At 34.8% G+C, this 24763-nt stretch overlaps 1 protein-coding gene across 1 annotated transcript; it reads left to right on the top strand.

The window, feature by feature from the left end:
- Positions 1–821: 821 nt before the first annotated feature.
- LOC123533762 (EF-hand calcium-binding domain-containing protein 5-like) lies at positions 822–24102 on the top strand (the record flags this gene model as incomplete). The annotated part of the gene is made up of 13 exons (XM_053535678.1): positions 822–932; positions 2432–2628; positions 4719–4875; positions 6264–6415; positions 8157–8177; positions 12399–12527; positions 13691–13863; positions 14190–14283; positions 14560–14694; positions 16018–16271; positions 16964–17214; positions 17456–17682; positions 22517–24102. Coding segments are annotated over 13 exons (2195 nt in total), but the record flags the coding sequence as incomplete, so codon positions are not given.
- Positions 24103–24763: the final 661 nt, after the last annotated feature.

Consider the following 24763-nt stretch of genomic DNA (forward strand, 5'->3'; position numbering starts at 1 on the left):
CAGGACCATCATGGTCCTCTTGTTTCAGTAGTCACTTGATTATTTAAGTATACAGATAGTCAAACTAGAACACTATTGATCTTTTGTTCAAGTTGAGTTATGAAATCTTTTCAAGGCCTCCATAGCAAAGTGGTTAAAGGGCCCTGACTTAAAATCACTTGCTCCTCACCGATGTTGGTTCAAGCCTCATTTGGGGCATTATGTGAGGAAGCCATCCAGCTGGCTTACAGAAGATCAGTGGTTCTACCAAGATCCGTGATGAAACAATGCACGAAGGGGCACCTGGTGTCTTGACCTCTACCATCAAAAGTTGAAATGTCGCCATATGACCTATAACTGTGTCGGTGTGACGTTAAACCCAACAAAAAAAATATTTTCAAGAAAGAATATGTTCGTGACGGGATACATTTGTAGGATAATTTGTGGTTATTTGAATTAAGATATTGTATGTCAGCAAGAACTCACAGAAAATTGTCCTTGATAATCTTTTTCTCAGCAGTATATCTGTTAGCCCCACTTCTACAGTGCATACATTTTGGCTCCAGTCTGTAGATTTTTCTCAATGCAGTTCTATTCTGGAAATAGTCAAGTTGTAATCTTCAGAAACTGGATGCATTTGTATATAGTGCTGAAATAATAACAAGAGAGTGCTCTTATTTGTATTGTGAAATCATTCGCTTTTATTTTATGTTAAAGAGTTGAAATCCCCACAAAATATCCAATTTTGCCCAAACCACAAAATTTCATGCTCATGAAATTGAATGATTTCACAGTATAATGGTAATAGAATGTGATAATAGAAACCTATTTTATATTTCCAGATGTTGCTTTAACTGGAGACTTGCTCCAGAGTCAGCCAAAGACTCCAGCTACTGCTGCACAGCAAGCTGTGTCCTTTGCTGAGGGGACAAACTTTGAAAGAGAGAAAACAGGTGAACATTTATATTGTCTACTTTATCCATTATTTCCATATGATTAAGCAGTATTTTAATGAATTAATTAAGTATTGTATTCCCGGGTGGCTCTTTTGCAGTCAGCACATCTGTTGGTCCATTGGCCTGTCTGTCCATCTGTGCATTAATTGTGTCCGCTTTTTATCTTCTTAACTGCCGGAAAGATTTTCAGGAAACCGGCATTAATTGAAATTTTATCAAGACGACATGCAGAGCACACAACCCAGATCACTTGGACCAAGATCAAGGTCATGGAGGTCAAACGTCAAAAAGTTTAACTTTGTGTCTGCTCCAGTAAAACTAACATCAGTTGCTTACCTCACAAAGACAGCATGCAGATTATGCAACCCAGGTCACTGGGTCCAAGGTCAAGGTTACATTTGGAAGTTAAAGGTCAAATAGCTTAACTTTATGTGTGCTCCCTATCTTCTAAACTTATGTGAAGATTTTCATAAAACTAACATCTCTTGTTAACCTCATCAAGGCAGCATGCAGAACTGAAAACCCAGGTCATTAGGTTATACTTTGTATTCACACTGTATCCTCTAAACCCCCTGCAAGATTTTCTGTTTTCTAGATCTGTTGTTTACCTCATCAAGGCAACATGCAGAACTGACAACCCAGGTCATTAGGTTATACTTTGTATTCACACTGTATCCTCTAAACCGCAAGCAAGATTTTCTTAAAACTGGATCTGTTGTTTACCTCATCAAGACAACATGAATATTATATGACCCAGGTCACTATGTTCAAGGTTGCACTTAGAGGTCAAAGATCAAAAAGCTTAAATTTATGTCTGAGCCATATCTTCTTAAGCACTGGAAGGATTTTAATAAACTTAGCATCAGTTAACCTCATCACGATGACTTGCAGAGTATACAACCCTGGCCCAGGTCAGAAGGTCAAGGTAACACTTGAATGTCTAAGGTCAAGGTAACACTTGGATGTCCAAGGTCAAGGTAACACTTGAATGTTCAAAGTCATGGTATCATCATTTTACTTTCCCTGTATCAAAGCGGTGTCTTCTGTGAGTTTTATTCGCCTTTAGTGATGGCTCAAGTTTTATTTTGTTGAGTTTTAAGAAACACTAACACAATGCAGGTCATCTGAGGACTTCCAACTTTTATGATGGCTCAAGACTGCAGTTGCCCGTTCAGTCATTTCAGAAAGTTGGGTAGAACCACTAATATTTCATATTTAGCTACTATATTGTTTTCTCACCTTCCCTACAGGGTTTTGAGCCTAAGGCAGTGCAGGAAAAGTGATTGGAGGGCAGCGACTTAACCACACAAAGGCTTAAGCTGTGGCTTAAAGGAGAATGCTTACAGATTTACACCGCAATATCAAAATTTTTAAAACAAACATTAAGGTCTTTATATTTTCTTACCTTTATGAATAGGTTATCTTATGACAGTGTCGCATGCAATATACTTTGTACAAAAGACTCATTTTTTAATGTTATTTTATTCTTCATCCAGCCATGACTCAGCTTAGTCGCAGCCACTCTCAGATGTCCATATTTGATGAGAGCTCAGTAAATGTGTCCCAGTTTGTCCAGCTCACAGAAACCTTCCTCGGAGATGAGCCAACATTTGACGGATTTGAGAGCTTAATGAAATACGTCAAGTCAGAATACCAGGAAACTGAGGATGAGAAAATGGAGAGGTTGGTCAGGGTAAGTTTTGTCATCATGTGGAAGAAACTTCTATAAAAGGGAAGCTATCAGTACTTTGGTTTGGATACAGATACTAGCAGCAGTTATTTATTCTCTACAGCAGTCACCTGCTTGTTTCTTGCTTAGAGGTTGTTGCTTTGGAGAGGTTGCTGCTATATAGAGATTGTCACTCTGGAGAGGTTGTTGTTCAGCATAAGTTGTTGCTTTTGAAAGCTTCTAGCTGTGGAAAGATTGTTGCTCTGCAGAAGTGGTTGCTCTGGAAAAGTGGTTGCTTTGGAGAAGTTGCTGCTGTTGAGAGATTGTTACTCTGGAGAGGTTGTTGCTCAGCATAAGTTGTTGCTTTTGAAAGCCTCTAGCTGTGGAGAGATTGTTGCTCTGCAGAAGTGGTTGCTCTGGAGAAGAGGTTGCTCTGGAAAAGTGGTTGCTTTGGAGAAGTTGCTGCTGTTGAGAGATTGTTACTCTGGAGAGGTTGTTGCTCAGCATAAGTTGTTGCTTTTGAAAGCCTCTAGCTGTGGAGAGATTGTTGCTCTGCAGAAGTGGTTGCTCTGGAGAAGAGGTTGCTCTGGAAAAGTGGTTGCTTTGGAGAAGTTGCTGCTGTTGAGAGATTGTTACTCTGGAGAGGTTGTTGTTCAGCATAAGTTGTTGCTTTTGAAAGCTTCTAGCTGTGGAAAGATTGTTGCTCTGCAGAAGTGGTTGCTCTGGAAAAGTGGTTGCTTTGGAGAAGTTGCTGCTGTTGAGAGATTGTTACTCTGGAGAGGTTGTTGCTCAGCATAAGTTGTTGCTTTTGAAAGCCTCTAGCTGTGGAGAGATTGTTGCTCTGCAGAAGTGGTTGCTCTGGAGAAGAGGTTGCTCTGGAAAAGTGGTTGCTTTGGAGAAGTTGCTGCTGTTGAGAGATTGTTACTCTGGAGAGGTTGTTGCTCAGCATAAGTTGTTGCTTTTGAAAGCCTCTAGCTGTGGAGAGATTGTTGCTCTGCAGAAGTGGTTGCTCTGGAGAAGAGGTTGCTCTGGAAAAGTGGTTGCTTTGGAGAAGTTGCTGCTGTTGAGAGATTGTTACTCTGGAGAGGTTGTTGCTCAGCATAAGTTGTTGCTTTTGAAAGCCTCTAGCTGTGGAGAGATTGTTGCTCTGCAGAAGTGGTTGCTCTGGAGAAGAGGTTGCTCTGGAAAAGTGGTTGCTTTGGAGAAGTTGCTGCTGTTGAGAGATTGTTACTCTGGAGAGGTTGTTGCTCAGCATAAGTTGTTGCTTTTGAAAGCCTCTAGCTGTGGAGAGATTGTTGCTCTGCAGAAGTGGTTGCTCTGGAGAAGAGGTTGCTCTGGAAAAGTGGTTGCTTTGGAGAAGTTGCTGCTGTTGAGAGATTGTTACTCTGGAGAGATTGTTGCTCAGCATAAGTTGTTGCTTTTGAAAGCCTCTAGCTGTGGAGAGATTGTTGCTCTGCAGAAGTGGTTGCTCTGGAGAAGAGGTTGCTCTGGAGAAGTTGTTACTTTGGAGAAGTTGCTGCCATGGAGAGGTAATTGCTCTGGAGAGGATGTACGTTGCTCTGCAGAAGTTGTTGATTTTGAAAGCTTGCTGTGGAGTGGTTGTTGCTGTAGTGGGATTGTAGCTCTGGAGAGGTTGTTTCTCTGGAGAAGTGGTTGCTCAGGAGAGGTTTATTTTCAGTAGTGGTTGTTTCTTTGGAGAACATGCTGCTGTGGAGACATTGTTGCTCTTCTTTATAAGGAGGAATTGGCTCTTTTGAGATGTTGTAAACAGACTTTATACTGTATAGAACTGTCTGCGGGTGAAGTTCTATTTTCCAAATTGTTATGATACTAAATACTATGATACTAAAGCATGACTTGTCTTTTACTCCACTTGCAAGCTGATATGTTTAGAATGCCTGTTTATTGCAAAATCATTGATATTTGTTGGAGACTAATTTACATGGATTTCGCGGCTGCATCATTACAAAGCATTTCACCGAATGAACATTTCAAATTCCTAATGTTTTACCTTCAAAAGTTGAAATCAACAAATTCATATTCCCGCAAAACGGTTGTTTTTGCCATGAGTTCACGGCATATATATATACATGTATATATATACATATTTTCAGGCCAGAAGGGAGGCGATGTCATCTAGACGAAAAATGTTGTTAGATCAGCTGTTTGATAAGTGGGACAATGACGGATCGGGATATCTGGACCAAGACGAGGTGGAGAATGTTATGATGAAGTACAAAGATGGTCAGGAACATGAAGCCATTGAGAAAGGTTCATATCAGAAACAGTTTTCAGTTTTTTTTGCTCACTGCTGAAGGGTGTATTTTTCCTTCAGTTTTTAGGTCAACATAATAGCTATCTTCATCAAACTTACAAAGAGTATATATGACTACAAGATTTCACTCAAGATCCATAATTGGCAAGATCATTCGATTTACACCAGAGTTCTGAGTCTTGAATTAGTCACTTTGCTAATTCATTAAAGTTCACATTTCAAGAGCAATCTTCATGAAATTTACACGGAATGCATTTGACCATGAATTTTGGTGAACACTATAGGGCAATCCTAGCCCTCTTGTTTGTTTTAGCCTGACTTTGCTCATGTTTTTGAAGTCAAGAATCATTTCAGCTCATTGTTTAAATAAATGTGTCATGTTTCCATAGAAGTTCTCATATTTTGACTTTTAATAGCAAGTTTTTCTCATTTAAAAGTTGAAGTGTTTTATAACAGACTGTTAACAAAGGACAGAAATTTACATCTGAAATTTTGAAAAGTTTCAAATTAAAGCTTAGTCTTTTAAACTTTGTGTACTGACTGAGAATCAAGTTTAAAACGGAAATATGTATTAAAAATCATAGGTACCGGTGCTTGATCTTGAATTATCTGCCCTTGAAAATCAGAAAATACTAAAAAATCCAATTTTCAAGGGCAGATAATTCAAGATTAAGGCAAGGAAACTGTGCATTTTAATTTATATTTCTGTTTTAGTCATCATTTGCATTCAGTATACAAAGTTTAAAGAAATTCGGTCCATGGGAAAGACCAGGACTTTGAGGTATCATTTTGTCATGTTCATAGTCAAGGACATTTGCCACAGTGTCTATATTGACATGGGGCAAAATTTTCTTACGGACAGAATTTCTTCTTTAAACTGTGTTTACTGACAGAGAATCAAATCAAAAACAGAAATATAAAATTAATCAAATCATAGGTACCCAGCCTTGGTCATGAATTGTCTGCCCTTGAATGTAGGAAAGTACTGAAAAATCTATTTTCAAGGGCAGATAATTCAAGATCAAGCACCAGTACCTATGATTTTTAATACATATTTCCGTTTTAAACTTGATTCTCAGTCAGTACACAAAGTTTAAAGAAATTCTGTCTGTAGGAAAATGTTTGCCTATATACATATAGAAAACTGTCAGATGTGTCTTTAAGTCCAGTTTTTGTATGCTCCTTTCTAATGTTTATACACTTACCAAAAAGTGACTAATTGAGAAAATATTAGACATCTTTGTATATGAATATCAAAATATTTTTTTTACAGTTTTTAGTATTTAATGCTTCACTTTTTTTCCCTGAAGTTGTTGTTTTAAAGCTTCTAATGATGCTTTAAAAATGTTAATGAATTCAATTTTTTTTAAATTTTTAATTTCAGCCAAGGATGAAATGAAGAAGAAATCCAAACACCCAAGTGACAACCGTCTCAGTAAACGAGAGTTCCGTACCTTTGTTACTATGGTAGCAGATGCAATGCCGGGAGCCGATGCTTTTGAATATTTTGTAGAGTTTTTGAACAACAGTGTAGAGGTACGCATTTATCTATTTATTTATTTAGTTAGTTCAGAAAATTTCATGTTGGTTGTGTTACTATTGTACATTTTGTATCACATTGTTAAAGAGAGACAAGCTGCCTTTACCCCAACCCCAGCACTTACAACTTATTTGAGGAAGAGGGAATGGGGGGTTGAAAGTGCATTCCTCTTGTGCAACTATTTTCAGCACTTAATGAATAGAAAATTTAAAGGGACTTCGGTAATAGGTTAAATGACAAAAATGGATATATGCATACTTTTTTTTGTAATAGTCAATCCTGTCTATAAAGACCACCATTTGGAAATGAAAAAAAAGTGGTCTTTTCTGACAAGTGGTCTCTCAGAAGGGGTAAATTTACATTATTTATAAACAAATTTTTAAACAAGTGGCCAGGGTTGGAGGTTTGGGATAGAGGCATGTTTCTATCTACTAGATATTGCACATTCCCTGTAATGTAGATTTTACTCTGTTAAGCTACGACTTTTTCCATTGTATTAGTTGAACAGTCTTCATTATTAAACTGTTGAAATATGGATGAATATGTATGTGAATTTTAAGTCTGCATAAAAACCATCAATTTTGATATATAAGCAAGATTTATTGATATTTATAGGACTTTGTTAAAACAAAAAAGGTAGAAGGCTACAGAAGCCCCTTTTTCTTCATTCTTATCACTTATTTCATGCTATTATATACACGTCAGGAAATATTTAACAAAACTATACAATTAAAGTGTCATTAAAAGACAAAATAATAGTCCTGTTTCATTCATCATTTTTATAAGAAAAGAAACCTTTTTCATTTTTGGACTTCTGTAAAGTGTAAACCAGTATGATATACCAAAAGAAACAGGAACTACACCCAGTTTATGCTGCAGTGTAAACTGTATGGAACAAATATTTCAATGACATGTATATAAAGTATTGACTACGGTCAAGCCTGTAAGCAGGGACCGCCTGTCTTAAAAAATCAATAGTTTAATTTCAGACATTAACCATTGAATTGTTTTTGAACTTGTCTATAATCAGTACTTGCAATAGAAACCACTTTTTGGCTTCCCCTTCCACATACAGGTTTGACTGTTTGACAGTATATTTTCTTCTCTGTTTTTCAAGTTTTAAGTTTTTACATCCTTTGCATGTAACACTGTAAAGTCTGATATTTTTGTGAGGCTAAAAATTTGTAATTTTTAGAATTTAAATTGATGCATATGGTAGAATTTTTGTGATTTTTGGCAAAATTATGAACATATACATTTGAACCTGCCTTATTGGTCACTTGTATTAAAGAACCACTTGTGTTATAAATTGACTATCTGTTCTAATTTCAACTTAACTTAAGCAGCCACCTGCCTTAAGCAGCCAGATTGTGGTGATCCCTTGACTGGCTGCTTAACACAGGTTTGACTGTAGAACTGTTTTATAACAGTAATAGCTCTTTCATAAGTATGACTTTTGCCAATACAAACATCAACAATAGATCCCTCACAAACAACTCAGATTTTGCAGTAGGTAATTTTTTCAGCATGAAGGATTCTAGCCATGTATGCAGATTTGAGCATGACGAAATAAATTTGATTTTGCATCTTATAGAAATATTGAACAATGTTAAATAACCTAATAATATTCAGTATTTCATATTTTAAGTATTCTATATCTATATAAGATATCCTTTAAATATACTAAATTTTGTTGTTTGATGTAAATACAATATATTATAACACTTTTATATTAAGGATATATTGAATGCAGAAGAGGTTAGTAGTCTGACAGAGATTGGGGTAAACAAGTAGATAATTATGGATAGGGGTAAATCAACTTTTGAGAAATTCAGAGTCCAGTTTAATTTGTAACACAGTTGTAGAATTTGTTCATATTTCTTAATTTGTAAAATGATCAAGTCCTATTTATATATTTTTTTCTGTTATATTTTAAAGTTTAATAATATTATGTCTTTTACTTCTTTAGCGTGGAGATGGGGTATCTAAGATATAAATTCTTGGCAATAATTCTAAATATAATTAATGACAAACCAATAATGGCGTTAACACATGCTTTTGAGTAATACAATGTAATGTTAAAAAGAGCATGTATTTAGAAGTTCTAAATATATAATGCAAAATCTTCATTTTAAAGCTTTTTACTAGCTATTAATTTGCTTCAAGAAATGAAGATTGTACTGACCAGTATTAAAACAATTAGAGTAATTTTGTAAGGCATTTATATCAGGCACTGTTTTACTGTAGGCATGCTTGCACTGTATTAGGACTACAATGCTTAGCTTTTGTTTTATAAGTTTTCAAACTTGTTACCGACCTTGGCTGATAATAAAAATACAAAGTTAGAATGGGATGACATTCATTGCAGAGAAAAATGTCTTTGAGCACCAGAAAATTTTGATAACAAAAACAGTGCACCAGATCTGTCTGATGTATTTTAGTAACATTGGACATGCCTCAGATAATGGACATCCCATGTAATTCTGTTTTCTTTCTTTATTATAATGGAGACACATGAAGAGAGGTTAGCAATTTATGATTACCGGTACATCTTGCGATCTGACTTTTTTCCAGCAATTTATAAATAGAAAACGGTCAAATTACAAAACTTACGTTTTAACAGCAACATTTAACAAATATGCATGTATGTAACATTATACTATGATTTAGGGAAAAATAACATTAAAAAAACATAGCATGTCAACAAAGATTGAGAGTACAAAGGCGATTTGAGTGTACACAAAATCTCTATAATATGTTTGATATACATTCATTTCTTTTTACAATAAATTTAAATAGCAAGCGTCTGATATGCTGAACGTAAGTCTGCGGTCTGATTTACATGTATATATTGCTTACAATCGCTACGTGAATGTGTACTGAAGATTGGATATTAATATAACAGATGAATTTAGCTTTACATATACATAATATTTCAATAGTATAGTATATTCCACTTAATCGCATATTGCTTAATTGCATATTTTGGTATATTGTAAAATGATTTAATTCTGTGGGCGTTTAATTTTGCAGTTAGGACTTAAACCTCTATTTGATGGTGGTATGAGTTCACAGATATAAATTTGATTAACCCTTAGCCTGCTGGTGGCTGATGATTCTGCCTTTGCGACCAGTGATGACCAAGATCAGCCTGCACATCCGTGCAGTCTGATCATGGTCTGCACTGTTCGCTATTCAGTCAGTAAATTTTCAGTGAAAACCCCTTTGAGTAATAAGTGGTACTGTCCAAATTGAAAGATGGACCAGTCCATTATAGAAATATAGCAGGGTAAGGGTTAATTTGAAATTATATTTGTTTGTTGGGATTTAATTTCTTTATTGGGCTTTAATAAAATTATGCAAGTAATATCCAATCAGCAGTACTCATTGTTTATGATATGTATCATGTTTATATCGGTTAAAAATGTTTGTTTTGCTATACATGTATAAATATATGTAGATAATGTTTTATTGCTATTTTTATTCTTTTATTTTGTATTGGTTGTTAGGGAAATGTTGGTGAAAAAAGTGGTGAAACTAATCGAAGTTGTGGGACTTTTGTATGTCTTGTTGTTTCGTCATACTAAAATGTGCTTCTTTCTATGTCCAATAGGTTAAAAACATAGTTTTTCAATGTTTAGTTAGTATTCAGTTTTAAGTTTGATGAAACTTGTAGGTTATAAAATTTATGTAAACTAGGCCTAAAACATAGCTGCATGTGTTATATAATAATGTTTTAAACATTGCTTTTTACTGTTAATAGTTTAAAATGTATATTTTTAAAGTGAAATAAGGTGAAAATAGGGTTTCAAATTTTAAGAGATTTATAGTTATAATTTTCCTTAGATTGAATATTCATTCTAACACGATCCGATTCATTTTCCTGTTAAACAAAGAAGGCAGAAAACAGTGAATTATTATACAACAATTCACTGTTCTGACGTCACAATTATTATGTCATGGCATCAAACGGCATAGTGGCGCGCTGGAAAAGAAACCGATTGAAAACGGGCAAATTTTTAATGAATGTCGTCAAGGATGTACTTAAAAATCCTTGTTAACGTGTTAGAATCGAAATAATATATCTCATTTAGTGATTTGCTCTTGAATAAATCATTGTTTGTCGTTCAGATGGGTATTATTATATCACTCGGGCTTTGCCCTCGTGATATAATTCCTTCGCATCTGAACTCCAAACAATGATTTATTCAACGACAAATCACTGGATGAGATACATTATTTCTTAAACATTATTTAAATCAAATAGATACTGGTATGAAAGGAAGAATTTTTGATTATTTGCGTTCAATATTTTTTTTTTTAAATCTAATAACACATTAAGTCCTTTTATAATTTGCAGCTGAAATTGATGATGGATAATGATGTTTTACGTGTGAGCTATAAATATATGATAGTTGATTGGTTGATGTGTGTGCTAAATATAGCATTGTCATTTGATTTGTCTATTTCAATGAGTTTGGTTGTTAAAATTTTAATTTTAGATAATAGTGTTGCAGCTGGTCAAATTTTTACTCAAAAAAAAGTTGATATGGTTTTTATGCCCCCAAAGGGAGGCATATAGTTTTTGAACCGTCTGTCTGTACGTCGGTCTGTCGGTCTGTCAGTCTGTCGGTCTGTCCGCAATTTTCGTGTCCGGTCCATATCTTTGTCATCGATGGATGGATTTTCAAATAACTTGGCATGAATGTGTACCACAGTAAGACGACGTGCAGTGCGCAAGACCCAGGTCCGTAGCTCAAAGGTCAAGGTCACACTTAGACGTTAAAGGATAGTGCATTGATGGGCGTGTCCGGTCCATATCTTTGTCATCGATGGATGGATTTTCAAATAACTTGGCATGAATGTGTACCACAGTAAGACGACGTGCAGTGCGCAAGACCCAGGTCCGTAGCTCAAAGGTCAAGGTCACACTTAGACGTTAAAGGATAGTGCATTGATGTGCGTGTCCGGTCCATATCTTTGTCATCGATGGATGGATTTTCAAATAACTTGGCATGAATGTGTGCCACAGTAAGACGACGTGCAGTGCGCAAGACCCAGGTCCGTAGCTCAAAGGTCAAGGTCACACGTAGACGTTAAAGATCATTTTTCATGATAGTGCATTGATGGGCATGTCCGGTCCATATCTTTGTCATTCATGCATGGATTTTAAAATAACTATGCATGAATGTGTGACACAGTAAGACGATGTGTCGCGCGCAAGACCCAGCTCCGTAGGTCAAAGGTCCTAAACTCTAACATCGGCCATAACTATTCATTCAAAGTGCCATCGGGGGCATGTGTCATCCTACGGAGACAGCTCTTGTTAACTTATTGTTTAACAGGGATTGTATGCAATTATAGAAATAGGATGGTGTTTCTTCCTTGAATCACAATAAAGAAAAGTTAGAGCTTTCTGGAGCCCTGGACTGTGATTTCAATATTCATTTCTTGTATAAACCAAAAATACTGTATAAAGAAAATGCATGTTTTTTCCTTGAAGAAACTTTTTATGAAGGTTTTACATTTTTTGATGTTTTTTTTCCTAAACAAATGTGCATGTTTTTCTTTGAATGTAAACAGATCTCATAAAATGCATGGTTTGTCTTGAAAATCAGATTGATTTTGTCTCATTTACGTAAATACATGGACTAACCTAATCAAAATGCTTCAATCTTTATAGATTTATTTCTTTATGCGGATATTTTGCATCTAATAGTTCTTGATGAATAAAAGAAATTGTTTACATAGAACTCAATCATAAATTGTTTTAAGATTTGATTTTTTCTTTTATTGCGATACAGTCATACAGTTATTCTATTTTACTTTATAATTATCTTAGTTTTGTTCCAGATTAAGTTGATATTTTAATATTAAAAGTATTGTAATATACTATTTTCGGCATTTACAAATGCATTTTTAGTGCACATAAACTGGACATTTTAAAAGTTTATATATTTACACTTTGTATTTTTTCAGCGTACGTACGCTGAACGCATCAGAGGTGAGGCCCGTAAGAAGTGGTTACAACAGATAATAACAGCTGCAGACACTGGTGGGGCCTCCATTGAACCGGTCTACAAAGCAGTGTTCCAGGCTTTATATAAGGTTCGAAGAAATCTGTTGAATCATTTTGTTCCTGTTATGCAAACATGTACAAAAGTTTCTTGAAGATGTTTGGGTGTTTATTGTATGTAAGTCAAATACAGTTGGGCGGATTTCCTGTTTAGTGTCAATTTTGCCTGACATCATAGAAATAGAACTTACTCATAGTAAATCAATTGAGAAGTGTATTTCTCAGCTTTTAATTGTCTTTTCCAAAGAAACTGATTTTAACAAGATATCAATATATCCTCCACTGTGAGAGCATTTTTGTTTCATCTACTATCTTTTGTTAACAAAATTTCAGTTTTAAAACAGGGTTTAGTTGAATTAATCTTGTACGACATCTTACACGTTTGCTGAAAGTTACTAACAGCAGCTGCTGCTCTACATGAGACAGTAGTGGGAAGTAATTTCTCTGCATTTGGTATTTGAATTGAAACAACTGAAAATATGCAATTTATTGTCCAAAGCTTTTACTAGTGAGCTGGCTAGTGGTTGACAGCTTTAATGAGATTTTTGTTGAGCCCGCTTGCGGAAGCGAAGACAAAGTCGTCCAAATGGCTGTTCGATGTATGTGCATCCGTCCTGATTTGTTTGTCCGGACCATAACTTTGACATGAATGTTAACCTCGGTGAGACAAAGTGTCATGCGCAAACCTCAGGTTCCTGTCTCAAAGGTCAAGGTCAAAGTTGGAGGTCAAAGGTCATTTTAGATCTTGTCTGGCCAATAACTTTGAGATACATTGAGGAATCTTGTTTATATTTGGCATGAATGTTTAACTCAATGAGATGGAGTGTCATGTGCAAATCCCAGGTTCCTCAAAGGTCAAGGTCACACTTACAGGTCAAAGGTCATAGTATCATAAATGTTAGTCCTTTTGGCAGCTGGCAGGCTCGACATGATGCCCATGGGCATCTAGTTTAATTATTGGCTTTTTCAGTCTAACCTGTTCTTAAGTCCATCTGTGAACACTGGATAGAAACTACCTGGCTCTAGTTCCATTTCTGATTTAGATTTGTTCTGTGAACTATGACCCCTTGCAAATGAAGACCAACTGTTGACTCTTCCAGGCAAAGTCATTATAAACAGGTTTGACTGTCTGAAATACTGGAAAAACTTGTTGATAATTCATTGAGCTTTTAACCATATTTTACATGTTTTCTAGGATGCTGAGGCACATGGTGCCGGAAAGAACATCAGTGGTAACATCTCAATGTTAGAACGTAATGTAGTAGATCGTAAACGAGGTGACGTCTGCTTGAGATATGTTGCTGCGACAACAGAGGACGCTGACTTCCTGTTAGGAAAGATTCTCTACAAAGACATGATGGGAATCAGGTAAATTAATGGATGGATTCAATTTATCATTTTCAAGAGTTCGTGACAACTGCTATATAGTTATGTTTCACTTCCATTACCTAGTTTCTTTTCTTAATTGATTCAGTGCATCTACTGTAATTTAGTTTGTGCAACAGTGAGTAAAATTGACTTCTCTTCTGCAGTCAAGTGACAACTTCCCCACGTTACATAGAGGTGAAGAACAAACAACATAGTTGGTCTATCTGACACAGTGTACATGTTCCCAGCTAAATTACTGGCAGTATCTGAAACAGAGTAATTTTACATTGTGCATTACTTACAATTGTATCTTTATATTTTTATAGTTTCTCAGCTGTGGAGAGTGGTAAACCAATCCATGTTCCTAGAGTAGCAAACCATGGCAATATCATGTTCTGGAATCCATATAGAAAACCTGATGTAAGTATACATTTCTTCATGTTAAATAACTTTTTGCTGATCTGTCTTCTGAAAAAAATGTTACATACCGGTACATTGGCCTTTTTTATTAGTAATAAATTTGTGTGTTTATGTTATTTGACTTTCCAGACATTTTTGCTCTTAGCTTTTTGGAAAAACTTCTCTAATAGCAACAGCAATACATCATGTGTAATGATTTAATATGTATTATGTATTATCAACATTAAAAGGACACTTTAAACATCTGTTAATAAAATCCTTATACTTTCTCTTCAGGAACGTGAGGGTTCATTCATTGTTATCCCCCTGAAGGACCGTCGTAAGCGTGTGTTTGGTCTCCTCGGTATTGACACACTAAGTGATCCTCACACCAAGAGTATCTTCATTACACATGAGATCCAGTTCTTCCAGGTAACTTCACCTACTATGAAATCATTAATGTTCATGATAAGGGTAGGGGTGCAAAAATTTAATGGATTTTGTATTTGCATTAATCTGCGAAATGAAATCCCTACAAAGAAATCAAATTCTCATTCATATGATTTTCAAAATTTGAAATCCATCAATACATATCTGCAGAAAACAGCTGTTTTGACCCAAACCACAAAATTTCTTGCCATTTCTTTGTGTAGAACAAGTTAGTATTTGTGTAGAAGCCAGGAACACTGATTAGTTGAATTAACTGCTGTTACATAACTGAAACACTGTTGAATATCAGTTTTAAGTGTCATCAATCTGACTAAAGTACATTTCCTATTACGCTACGCATAGGATCTGAGAACGACCTATTCATAGCCTCGTTCTGACGACCCTTTCGCTAGCCAATCAGAGCTTAACTTACATCATTTTGCAAATCGACCTGTAGCCTTGACATTTGATAATAACAATTCTTATGTCGTATTATGTCAGATAGCCGGTTAGCTCAGTCGGTAGGCCACATGCTTTGTAAGCGAGGGATCCCGGGTTCGAGCCCTGGAATGAATGCACATTTTTCTTACTCTTTGTCATTCGAACAAGTCGTCTGATTGGTTAAAATAAAAATAGCAATACTGGAAATCCAAAATATACAGAAGACGTATGTGAATGGGTCGTTCTCAGATCTTCGTTTAGAAGATCAAGTACTTAAGTCAGATTGAAGTGTCATTTAACTTTATCAGACAATCAGTTTTATCACACATTTTAGCATAAAAATGTTGTTCTTATCATGTTTGGTGGTGTTTTAACAGGAGTGTAAAAGGAGGGTGTTAACAGAGAGAATCTCAAAGTTTGAAAAGAAAAGACTTAAACATTATCAGATGATGTTCCCACACATTATTGAACTGAACAGCATAATGTTTTTATCTTTTTAGCATTTTTACAGATTTTATGCTAGAATAGCGTTAATGCATCTTTGTTTTGTGCTATATTCTAAGCACCAACAAGTCCCTTGGGGATTCTGGAGATGTTATAACATGAAAAAACATGCATTATCCCTACATTCATGTATTTTGCACTTCTTACTTGTTTCTTTACATTTACTGAATTAGCATGAAAGTGATGATTGACATGAGGAAGGAAATAATATTATATCTAAATTTTCTTTACTGATTTTGTTTCGTATAAAACTCCTAGGCAGCTCATACTTTGAAATTTCTATGAAAGTGAGAACGAGTTCATTAAGTAAGTGTTTACAAAGATCCTTTTTATGTTAAATAAACAAACTGTATGAAGATATTTTAAATTCTATTCCTATAGGGTGTGGCAAAATCATTCAGCATTGCCTACCATGCTATTGACATGCGCAAGAAACTGTTGCGTATCACTGAAAGTGCTGTGTCCTGGATTCATCGCCGTAGTCCACATGTGAAGGAAGTTGTCGCCTACATCGTTGAACCAGATGAGGAAAGCAAGGACTTTGTGTTGAGGAAGATGATGATGACAGACAAGAGAGGAGGCATTCAGAATATGCAAAACCCTCCCCGACTCGAGAGGAAAGATAATTTGTTCAGGTAAAATAACCGTAAATGAAATAGAGTATACATGTAAAACAAGTAATGCATGTTAGATTGATGTTACAGTTTCGACAGTGAATACATCCATTGTATATATAACAATTTATGTACAGGACTTATCAACAGCTCTGAAGCTTTTTTTTTGTTGGGTTTAAAGTCACACCAGCACAATTATAGGTCATACGGCGACTTTCCAGCTTTTAATGGTGGAGGAAGACCCAAGGTGTCCCTCCGGGCTTTATTCCATCACAGGCGGGCACCATGGTAGAACCACCAGCCTTCTGTAAGCCAGCTGAATGGCTTCCTCACATGAAGAATCTACACCCCTAGTGAGGCTTGAACCTACATCGGTGAGGGGCAACTGATTTGAAGTCAGCAAGCTTAACCACGCTGCCACGAAGGCCCCGCATCCCTTAAGCATCACTGGGGAAAATAAATCATACCTTACTAAGATTTTTTTTTCTGGCATGGAGGAAATAATTATTGCCACTGTTTCACACATTGCCATATGTCTGGTGAATTTCATTAAAATGAATGTATACTGAGGTTGCACCACAAAATCAAACACATTTTATCCTTGATGCTAAAGTGTTTTGTAATGCCAAGCGATACTCTGCAAAAACTTTTATTATGTAAATTTGTATATTTTTTTTTTTTCAGAATTTACATTATTGTCTATATTATTTCAGGGACTATTTATTTAAAGCCGTTGACAATTCAGAAAGTGTATCAGCAGATGCGTATGGAGAGCGCCACCTAGCTTTCCCACTGCGAGATGATCAAGGTCGTGCATCAGCGATATTAGACATTAGTATTGGAGAGATGAAACAGTTGCCAAGTCATGAAAACCGTGAAGTTCAGAGAATGTTGCGTCTGCTGCAAATGGCACACAAAGAAATAACCAAAGAAATGGCAGGAGAGGATAGAAATGTTGTCCTAGGTTTGTTGTTATCTTCAATGAACTTGACTGTAAAATGTTTGTTAATTAGAGCTACAGAATAGTATCTTCCCGAAACCAGTGTTTATCCTTACAAAAAATTAGTAGCATAATTTCCCCTTTCAGTCAGAAGAAATGGGAAATATTGTTTGACTTTACAATATATTTTTCTTTCTTTCATATTTGAGAGTACATTTAAAAAATAATTTTAAAAAAGTTAATTTTTGCTTTTCTACCTTTATAGAGGCAGAACAAAATGAGGAATCAAGAATGGACATTATGTTTGACCGTCTCATGTTGATGGAATTGAGAGAAAATGTCAACAAACTTGACACAAAGGCCTTTGCTGAGCTTCGTAGCTACAATGACCCACCAAGAATTGTACATGATATACTCAAGGCAGTCAAAGCTATATTTGACTTTGAGGAAACGGAACAAGGGCTTTTTGACGACTGGCAGCAAATGAAAGGGGTAAGTTGTAAACCTTTAGAGGTAAATAAAAAATCATCTATTTCCGATTTAACACTTTGCATGTTGGCTACACACTTACAGTAACACTATTCATTCCGTATTTCAGACTTGTGGCTAGTTATAGAATTGAAGTCTCCATCTTTTCTTGAAATAGTGTAAAAAAGTCTTGACACTAAAGAAAAATGACACAAAATCAGTACAAATGAACAATTCTGAAGTGATTAGTTTTAAAAAAAAAGCATTTAAATCTTCTGTTGCCGAGGTAACCATTTTATCAAGATAGAAGGACAATAGCTTTTTGGGGTGTTGGAAATTAAGTTTTTCTCATGTTTACTTTGTCCTTTAGTTCTAACCCCTAAAAGTATGCTTACACAGTGACAAAGTAGCTGCCCAAATAAAAAGATAATAAAAATAAAGAGCAGTCAGATTAACTTTTTGTTTCTAATCTATCAGTATATATTCTAGAGTATTTTGTTGAAAGATATCAAGGGATTTATAAACTGACAGATAAAAGATTTCAGTCAAGTCCGTGTGAAAGGAGAGAAAGAGTTAAAGACATAAAGTTTATTGCTGTCAAACTTATCTTTTGCTGTCAGTTTTTGTGTTCACTTTGTTGGGTATTCCTTTATACATCAATTTCATATATATATATATCTTGAGGAGTGATAATAACGTCAGTATATAAATATAGTAATAATGTGGACTTTTAGGTACTAAAAATAGCTGAAGTAGTATTAACTCCATACACTGAAAATAACTTTTCCAGAAAATCTATTTTTAGATCTCAAATTTTTTCCTTGTTTGCTTCATAAATTGACGTAAGTTTGGTTTTAGTTACTATGTTACCACTAAAACACCCATTACAGATATTGCAAAAGGACATGAAAAGGATTGGCTTTTATTTAAGGGTTAGAAAGATTAAATAACACTTTAACTTTGTTCTTTCAAAAGACTTATTTTCCATAAAGTGACTTTATTTCCGTAAAGAAAATACCTAAACATGGAATTTCAATATGAGTAAATTTAGACCGAATTTTCATTACTTGAAAAGGCTAATCCATTTGATTTGTTTCTTGTTTTAATTTCCTTGAAATATAAAAAAAAATACAATTTACAGTAAAACCTGCCGTAGTTGCCATCTGTATTAAGCAGCTAGTCAGCTAATTTCCCAGTCTTACCTTTCGTTCTAATCTAAACTTGTCTTATGCAACCACTTACCTTAAATTAAGCAGTATCTTTTTGTGTTGCTTCCTTGGAAGGCTGTTTAATACAAGTTTGACTGTAAATTAGTGATGATTGGACGATAAATACCAGCATACTCACTGCCCGCTAACCAAATGTGAACATGTTAATCAGTTTGAGCTGCTTTAGTCGGGTTTAAAACTACATTATAATTTATTGAAGGGATTCTAAACATAAGTTTATATACCAGTTAGTGAATAGAGTGAAAATAAATCCCTCACAAAAAATTGTGATTTTTACATGAGTTATCTGTCAAAAGTTTTACTCCAAGGTCACACTGTATTAATCTGTTTTCAGTCACTATGTTTTGTTCATAGGAGATAACTCCTGAGCCTGAGGCTTTTAATTTTTTGTAGAATTATGACCCTTTTCTTCTCAAACATACATATATAAAGATGCAAAACAGGGTTATGGAACCTGCACAGTGCATATCAGCTCATGAAGTGGATAAGTGTGTGAAGTTTCAATCCATACCCACTAAATACTGAAGCTTACTACAAAAATTTAACCAAAAACTGCTCAGTCAAAAAGGGGCATTCTTTTTGTAAAAATGCAAAGTAGAGTTATGGAACCTGTGCAGTGAAGAAGTGTGTGAAGTTTCAATCAGTTCCCATTAGTGAGTACTGAGATACCAGCTTACATACAAAACCTTAACCAAAAACTTCTAAGACAAAAAAAAGGAAGTTAATTTTGTAAAAAACACTACACAGAGTTATGGAACCTGTGCAGTGTAAGTCAGTTTATCACAGTGAATAAGTGTGTGAAGTTTAAATCCATTCCCACAAGTGGTACCTGAGATACCAGCTTACATACAAAAACTTAACCATTTTTTAATCGGGACGCGGACGCCGACACATGGGTGCGTCCAATAGCTCTACCTATTCTTTAAATAGTCGAGCTAAAAATAGTCTAGCTAAAAGTTTAGAAAAATATTTTTTCAAAAACTTCAAGAAATGATCTAGTCAAACGCCTGGTAAACACAGATGTATTTGTGAAAATGAATAGAAACAGTGTTGTTGTTATGAATAGTCATTGTTTCACTAGTTGTAAACATTCCAACATTTGAACCAATTAGAATTATAAAATAGTCTATTTTTGGCCTTGGGGGAAGGAGAGTGGGGGTGGAAATACCAGGTTTTACAGTATTTGTTATAAATATAGCAACAGTCGGTTTCAAGCAGCTTTTTATCACTGAAAATTATTTTCCTCAAAATCTATTTTTAGGACGGTGTGACGTAAATTTTATTTCAATAGGGATTGTTTTGTAGAAACCTTTTTTTCACCAAAATAACTTAATACCTAAATTCTGAAGAGATCTGAAAAAGATTTGCATTTATTTGATTGAGTAGAAAAATCAAATTAGTGAAATTACATTCTGACGGAGGCTTATCTGCTTGACTGTTTTTTGTTGTCAAGTATAGTGTAAGTCCGAAATTCATTAGATGTAAGTTACATAATTTCTCCAAGTACTGTGCAAGGCTTGTTTGTTGAAATGTTTAAAGGTTGTTAAACATTTTAAATCCATTTTTAGAAGGTTCAGCAGGTCACTTGTGCAGCTTTTCAGTTCAGTTTTGCAACTACAGAAATATATGTACGTTTTGCATTTGACCTTGACTTTAGAGTCTTAAAAATTCTGCAAAATTATTATTAGATATACCTCTACATGAACAGAAATGAGTAAGAAATGCTGTAATAAATAAAATAGCTTGTCAGTGTGAGTTGAACAATTTAATTTAACTAGTAGCCTGCTGGTGGCAAGTGATCTTGCCTTTGCGACCAGTGCAGATCAAGATCAGCCTGCACAACCATGCAGGCTGATCATGGTCTGCACTGTTTGCTATTTAGTCAGTAAGTTTTCAGTGATCACCCCCTTGAACAATAAGTGGTACTGCCCAGATTGAATGATGAACCAGTCTATATTAGAAATTTAGAGGGCTAAAGGTTAATCTGACCCTGAATAGTATGCCTGACCATAGAGAAACAGTGAAAGATCTCTGCATAGTTTTATCAATTTTCATATTATTCTTTAAGTATTAAAAACAAGGGAATTAAATTAAAACAAACATGCACAATCATTAACATTAATTTGAATAAACATTTTTCTGCTGACTTGTTGGTTTTTATGCTGACTTGGCATGATCTAAGAATACATTAAAATTTTTTGAGATAATTTTATGACCTTGGATTTTGCGGATTCATCCTACGTTAAACTATCAAGTAACAAATATAGTAACAGTACCGGCATTTTTTGATAGCTTACTTCCCCCATCGAAAATAGTTTTCATGGAAATCTGTTTTAAGATCCTTGTTTGGGCTGGTATTCTAGGAAAGAATAAAAGGCGGCAAATTCACCTCATTAAATTTCAAGGTTAAGAAAAGGGTTTTTATTTGCTTCAATGAATACATATAGATCACTCCCTACAAAGGCTAATCTACTTGACTGCATTTTTTCTGTTCTCAAGTACAGTGCAAAACATTTTCATTGAATATTAGTTTTATCAGTTTACATAATTGACCAAACAAGCAGTCCTTCAAAGGTTCCTCTTTAGCTTAAGCAAGTTTAAAGCTATATATCTGTTTATGGCAATGTCTTAACTCGAACAGGATGCAGATTCCCATCCACTCAATACATGCTTTCATAACTTAACTTTTTTGTCAATGGATTATGTAATGGGTAATTAGAACATTACAGAGTATGGGTTTCCAGTGTATTTATTTATATCCAACTTAAATATAAGAAAGAAGTCTATGGAAGCACAGTTTATTTTTTGTATCTCATTTTCATGACATAGTAATCTTTTGTCTACCTCTGTCTCAAAATCTTCTTCTCTCTTATATGAACAGGTTGTTACATCTTATATGAACAGGTTGTTACATCTTATATGAACAGAGTGTTATATCTTAGGGTGTTTTATCTTATATGAACAGGGTGTTATATCTTGCATGAATAGGGTGTTATATCTTACTTGAACAGGGTGTTTTATCTTATATGAACAGGGTGTTATATCTTATATGAACAGGGTGTTATATCTTACATGAACAGGGTGTTTTATCTTATATGAATAGGGTGTTTTATCTTGCATGAATAGGGTGTTATATCTTACATGAACAGGGTGTTTTATCTTATATGAACAGGGTGTTATATCTTATATGAACAGGGTGTTTTATCTTATATGAACAGGGTGTTATATCTTGCATGAACAGGGTGTTTTATCTTATATGAACAGGGTGTTATATCTTGCATGAATAGGGTGTTATATCTTACATGAACAGGGTGTTTTATCTTACATGAACAGGGTGTTATATCTTATATGAACAGGGTGTTATATCTTATATGAACAGGGTGTTTTATCTTATATGAACAGGGTGTTATATTACTAGCTCCTTGATCAAATGTTTGTTTTGTTTTTTTTACTTATTCCCCAAAGCAGAGTATCTCAACTTAATTATTTTCCTATTTCATTCCAAAACATTGCATGATGATATGGGCCTTCTCTACCTTGCTCAAAGGACATGACATCCAGACTTTTTATCTTTCCACATTGATACGATATTTTTTCTAGCTCATGTGTATATCTGATTTTTTTTTCAGCAAATCAACAATGAGCTCTTACAGAAGCTTACAACCTATGACCCCACTGCCGGTCAAGATCTCATCCCACCGGAAAAGATTGAAAAGTATCTCAAGGATGTACCACATGGAGAAGTCGCTAAACACAGCTCTGTTCCCTCACAACACATGTATAACTGGGTGTTCGTCTGTCTGTCTCTGATAGAACATACACTTAAAATGCGGGAAAATAATGCAGATATTCTTCCCCCCGGGGACGAGAAAGAAAGCAGCGGAGACAACCTGTTAGAACAAGAAGCTGAGGCTGAAAGTTAGAGGTCAAGGTCATGAACTGGCTCTTCGTTACATATCATAGTTTCATTTGAATGGACATTTTCTAATAAAAACTACCTGCTTTTAATGTCAGTATTTGAAATATGAGTTACTATGTTTTGTATGATTTTAATGAATAATATATGATTATGTTTAATAAATTACTTAAGAGAAAAAACCTTGAGAATGTATTTCACTAGTAACTTGGATAGATTTTTTTTTACATCTGAATGTGTTGGTTAAAAGAAAATGTGCCAAGCAATGTTATATGCCAAATATTACAGCATATTCTAGTACTAGGAGAAAATTTTATCTGTGAAACAATATAAGGGCCAACAAAGTACTGGTGAATATGTGCGATTTTTGTAGTGGTGTTATGCATTTATATAGTTCATATATAAGAAAGCTTGTGTGTCTATGAATCCACCTAATGTGAAATCATTAATTTTTGTGGACACAGAATTTCATGGGTTTGGACAAAACAACTATTTTATGGGGATATACATGTTCATGTATATAAAATGAATGGACATTTTTCTTGTTCATTTGGATTTGTTTTCATGGAATGGCTCGACAAAGAATTCCACAAAAATTATTCCTTGAATATCACTTTCACAGCTGTTTTGATTTTGTGGATGTTTCATTAATGTGTATCTAGGTTTGGTCAGTATGAAGTATAGAAAGACCAGTCTTTATGCATTTTTACCCAACTTTTTTTATAAAAAATTTCCATAATTTTCAAAAGGAAATGATTTTTAGCACTTGTTTTCAGTGTGTAAATAGACCATTTCCAAAAAATTATTTTTTCATCACTGAAGCCAAGTGCTCATATATTCATATATTGCATTTTTAATTTTTTGAAAATATCAATGAATTGTAGCTACAACAAAAAATAAATACTCATATTGAAACAAATTGCAGGCAGTAAAAACTACCTTAAGACTGGAAACGAATAATTTAATCCTTGCCTTATTTCAACCATTGATTTCTTTATCTGTTTATCTGTGTTTCAGGTATTTCTTTTGTTGAAACAAGATAGTTCAAATGATAATTTAAAGACATGACTGTGCTTAAAGTCTCTGTTATAATTTATTTGTATTGTTTTGTTAAAGTAAATGTTCCATTTTTAAAACACTTATTTTCAGTCTGTGAACTTTAGGATTGTATTGTTTATGTACACCTTTATATGGTATTTATCTGTATGTTAAACTCTGTGATAAATCTAAATGTGATTGTTTTGTCTTTAAACATTTTATATTATATTGAATAAAGTCTATGAACATTTTAAACATTAATTTTGTTGAATATGCCTAATACTGACATTACAAAAGTAAATTAGGTGGATTGAGTTTTGTGCCTTCAAGCCTAAAATTTCAAAGCCTTACACTTTAATGACTATTCGACTTCCTTGGTAGAGCATCAGATTCAAGTATAGGAGGTTGTGGGTTTGCTCCTGGCCAGGTCATATCAAAGACATGATAAAGAGCTGTCACTATTGGTGACAAATGCCCCCAAAACATGCCCAAGAATGCTACTGTTGTCTGCACACAAAAAATCACACATCATTTTGTGACCTTGACCTTGACCCGAGAGACTAGGGTCATAAATGTGACACACCTCAATATGGTTAGCATTTGTGTCAAATTATTTTCAAATCCCTTGATAAATGGCAGAGTTATGGACCAGACAAGAAACACCTTTGACTTCCAAGTGTGACCTTGACCTTGGAGCTAGAGGTCTGGGTCTTGTGCATGACACGTCATCTCAATACAGGGAACATTTGTGCCAAGTTATTTAAAAATCCCATCATGAATGGCAGAGTTATGGACCGGACAAGAAACAGACCCTGTTAACCTTTGACGTGTAAGTGTGACCTTGACCTTAGAGCTAGGGGCCTGGGTCTTGTGCAAGACATGTCTCATTATGGTGAACATTTATGCTGAGTTATTTTAAAAT

The sequence above is a fragment of the Mercenaria mercenaria genome, unplaced genomic scaffold (genome assembly GCF_021730395.1).
Source record: "Mercenaria mercenaria strain notata unplaced genomic scaffold, MADL_Memer_1 contig_5010, whole genome shotgun sequence".
Lineage (NCBI taxonomy): Eukaryota > Metazoa > Mollusca > Bivalvia > Venerida > Veneridae > Mercenaria > Mercenaria mercenaria.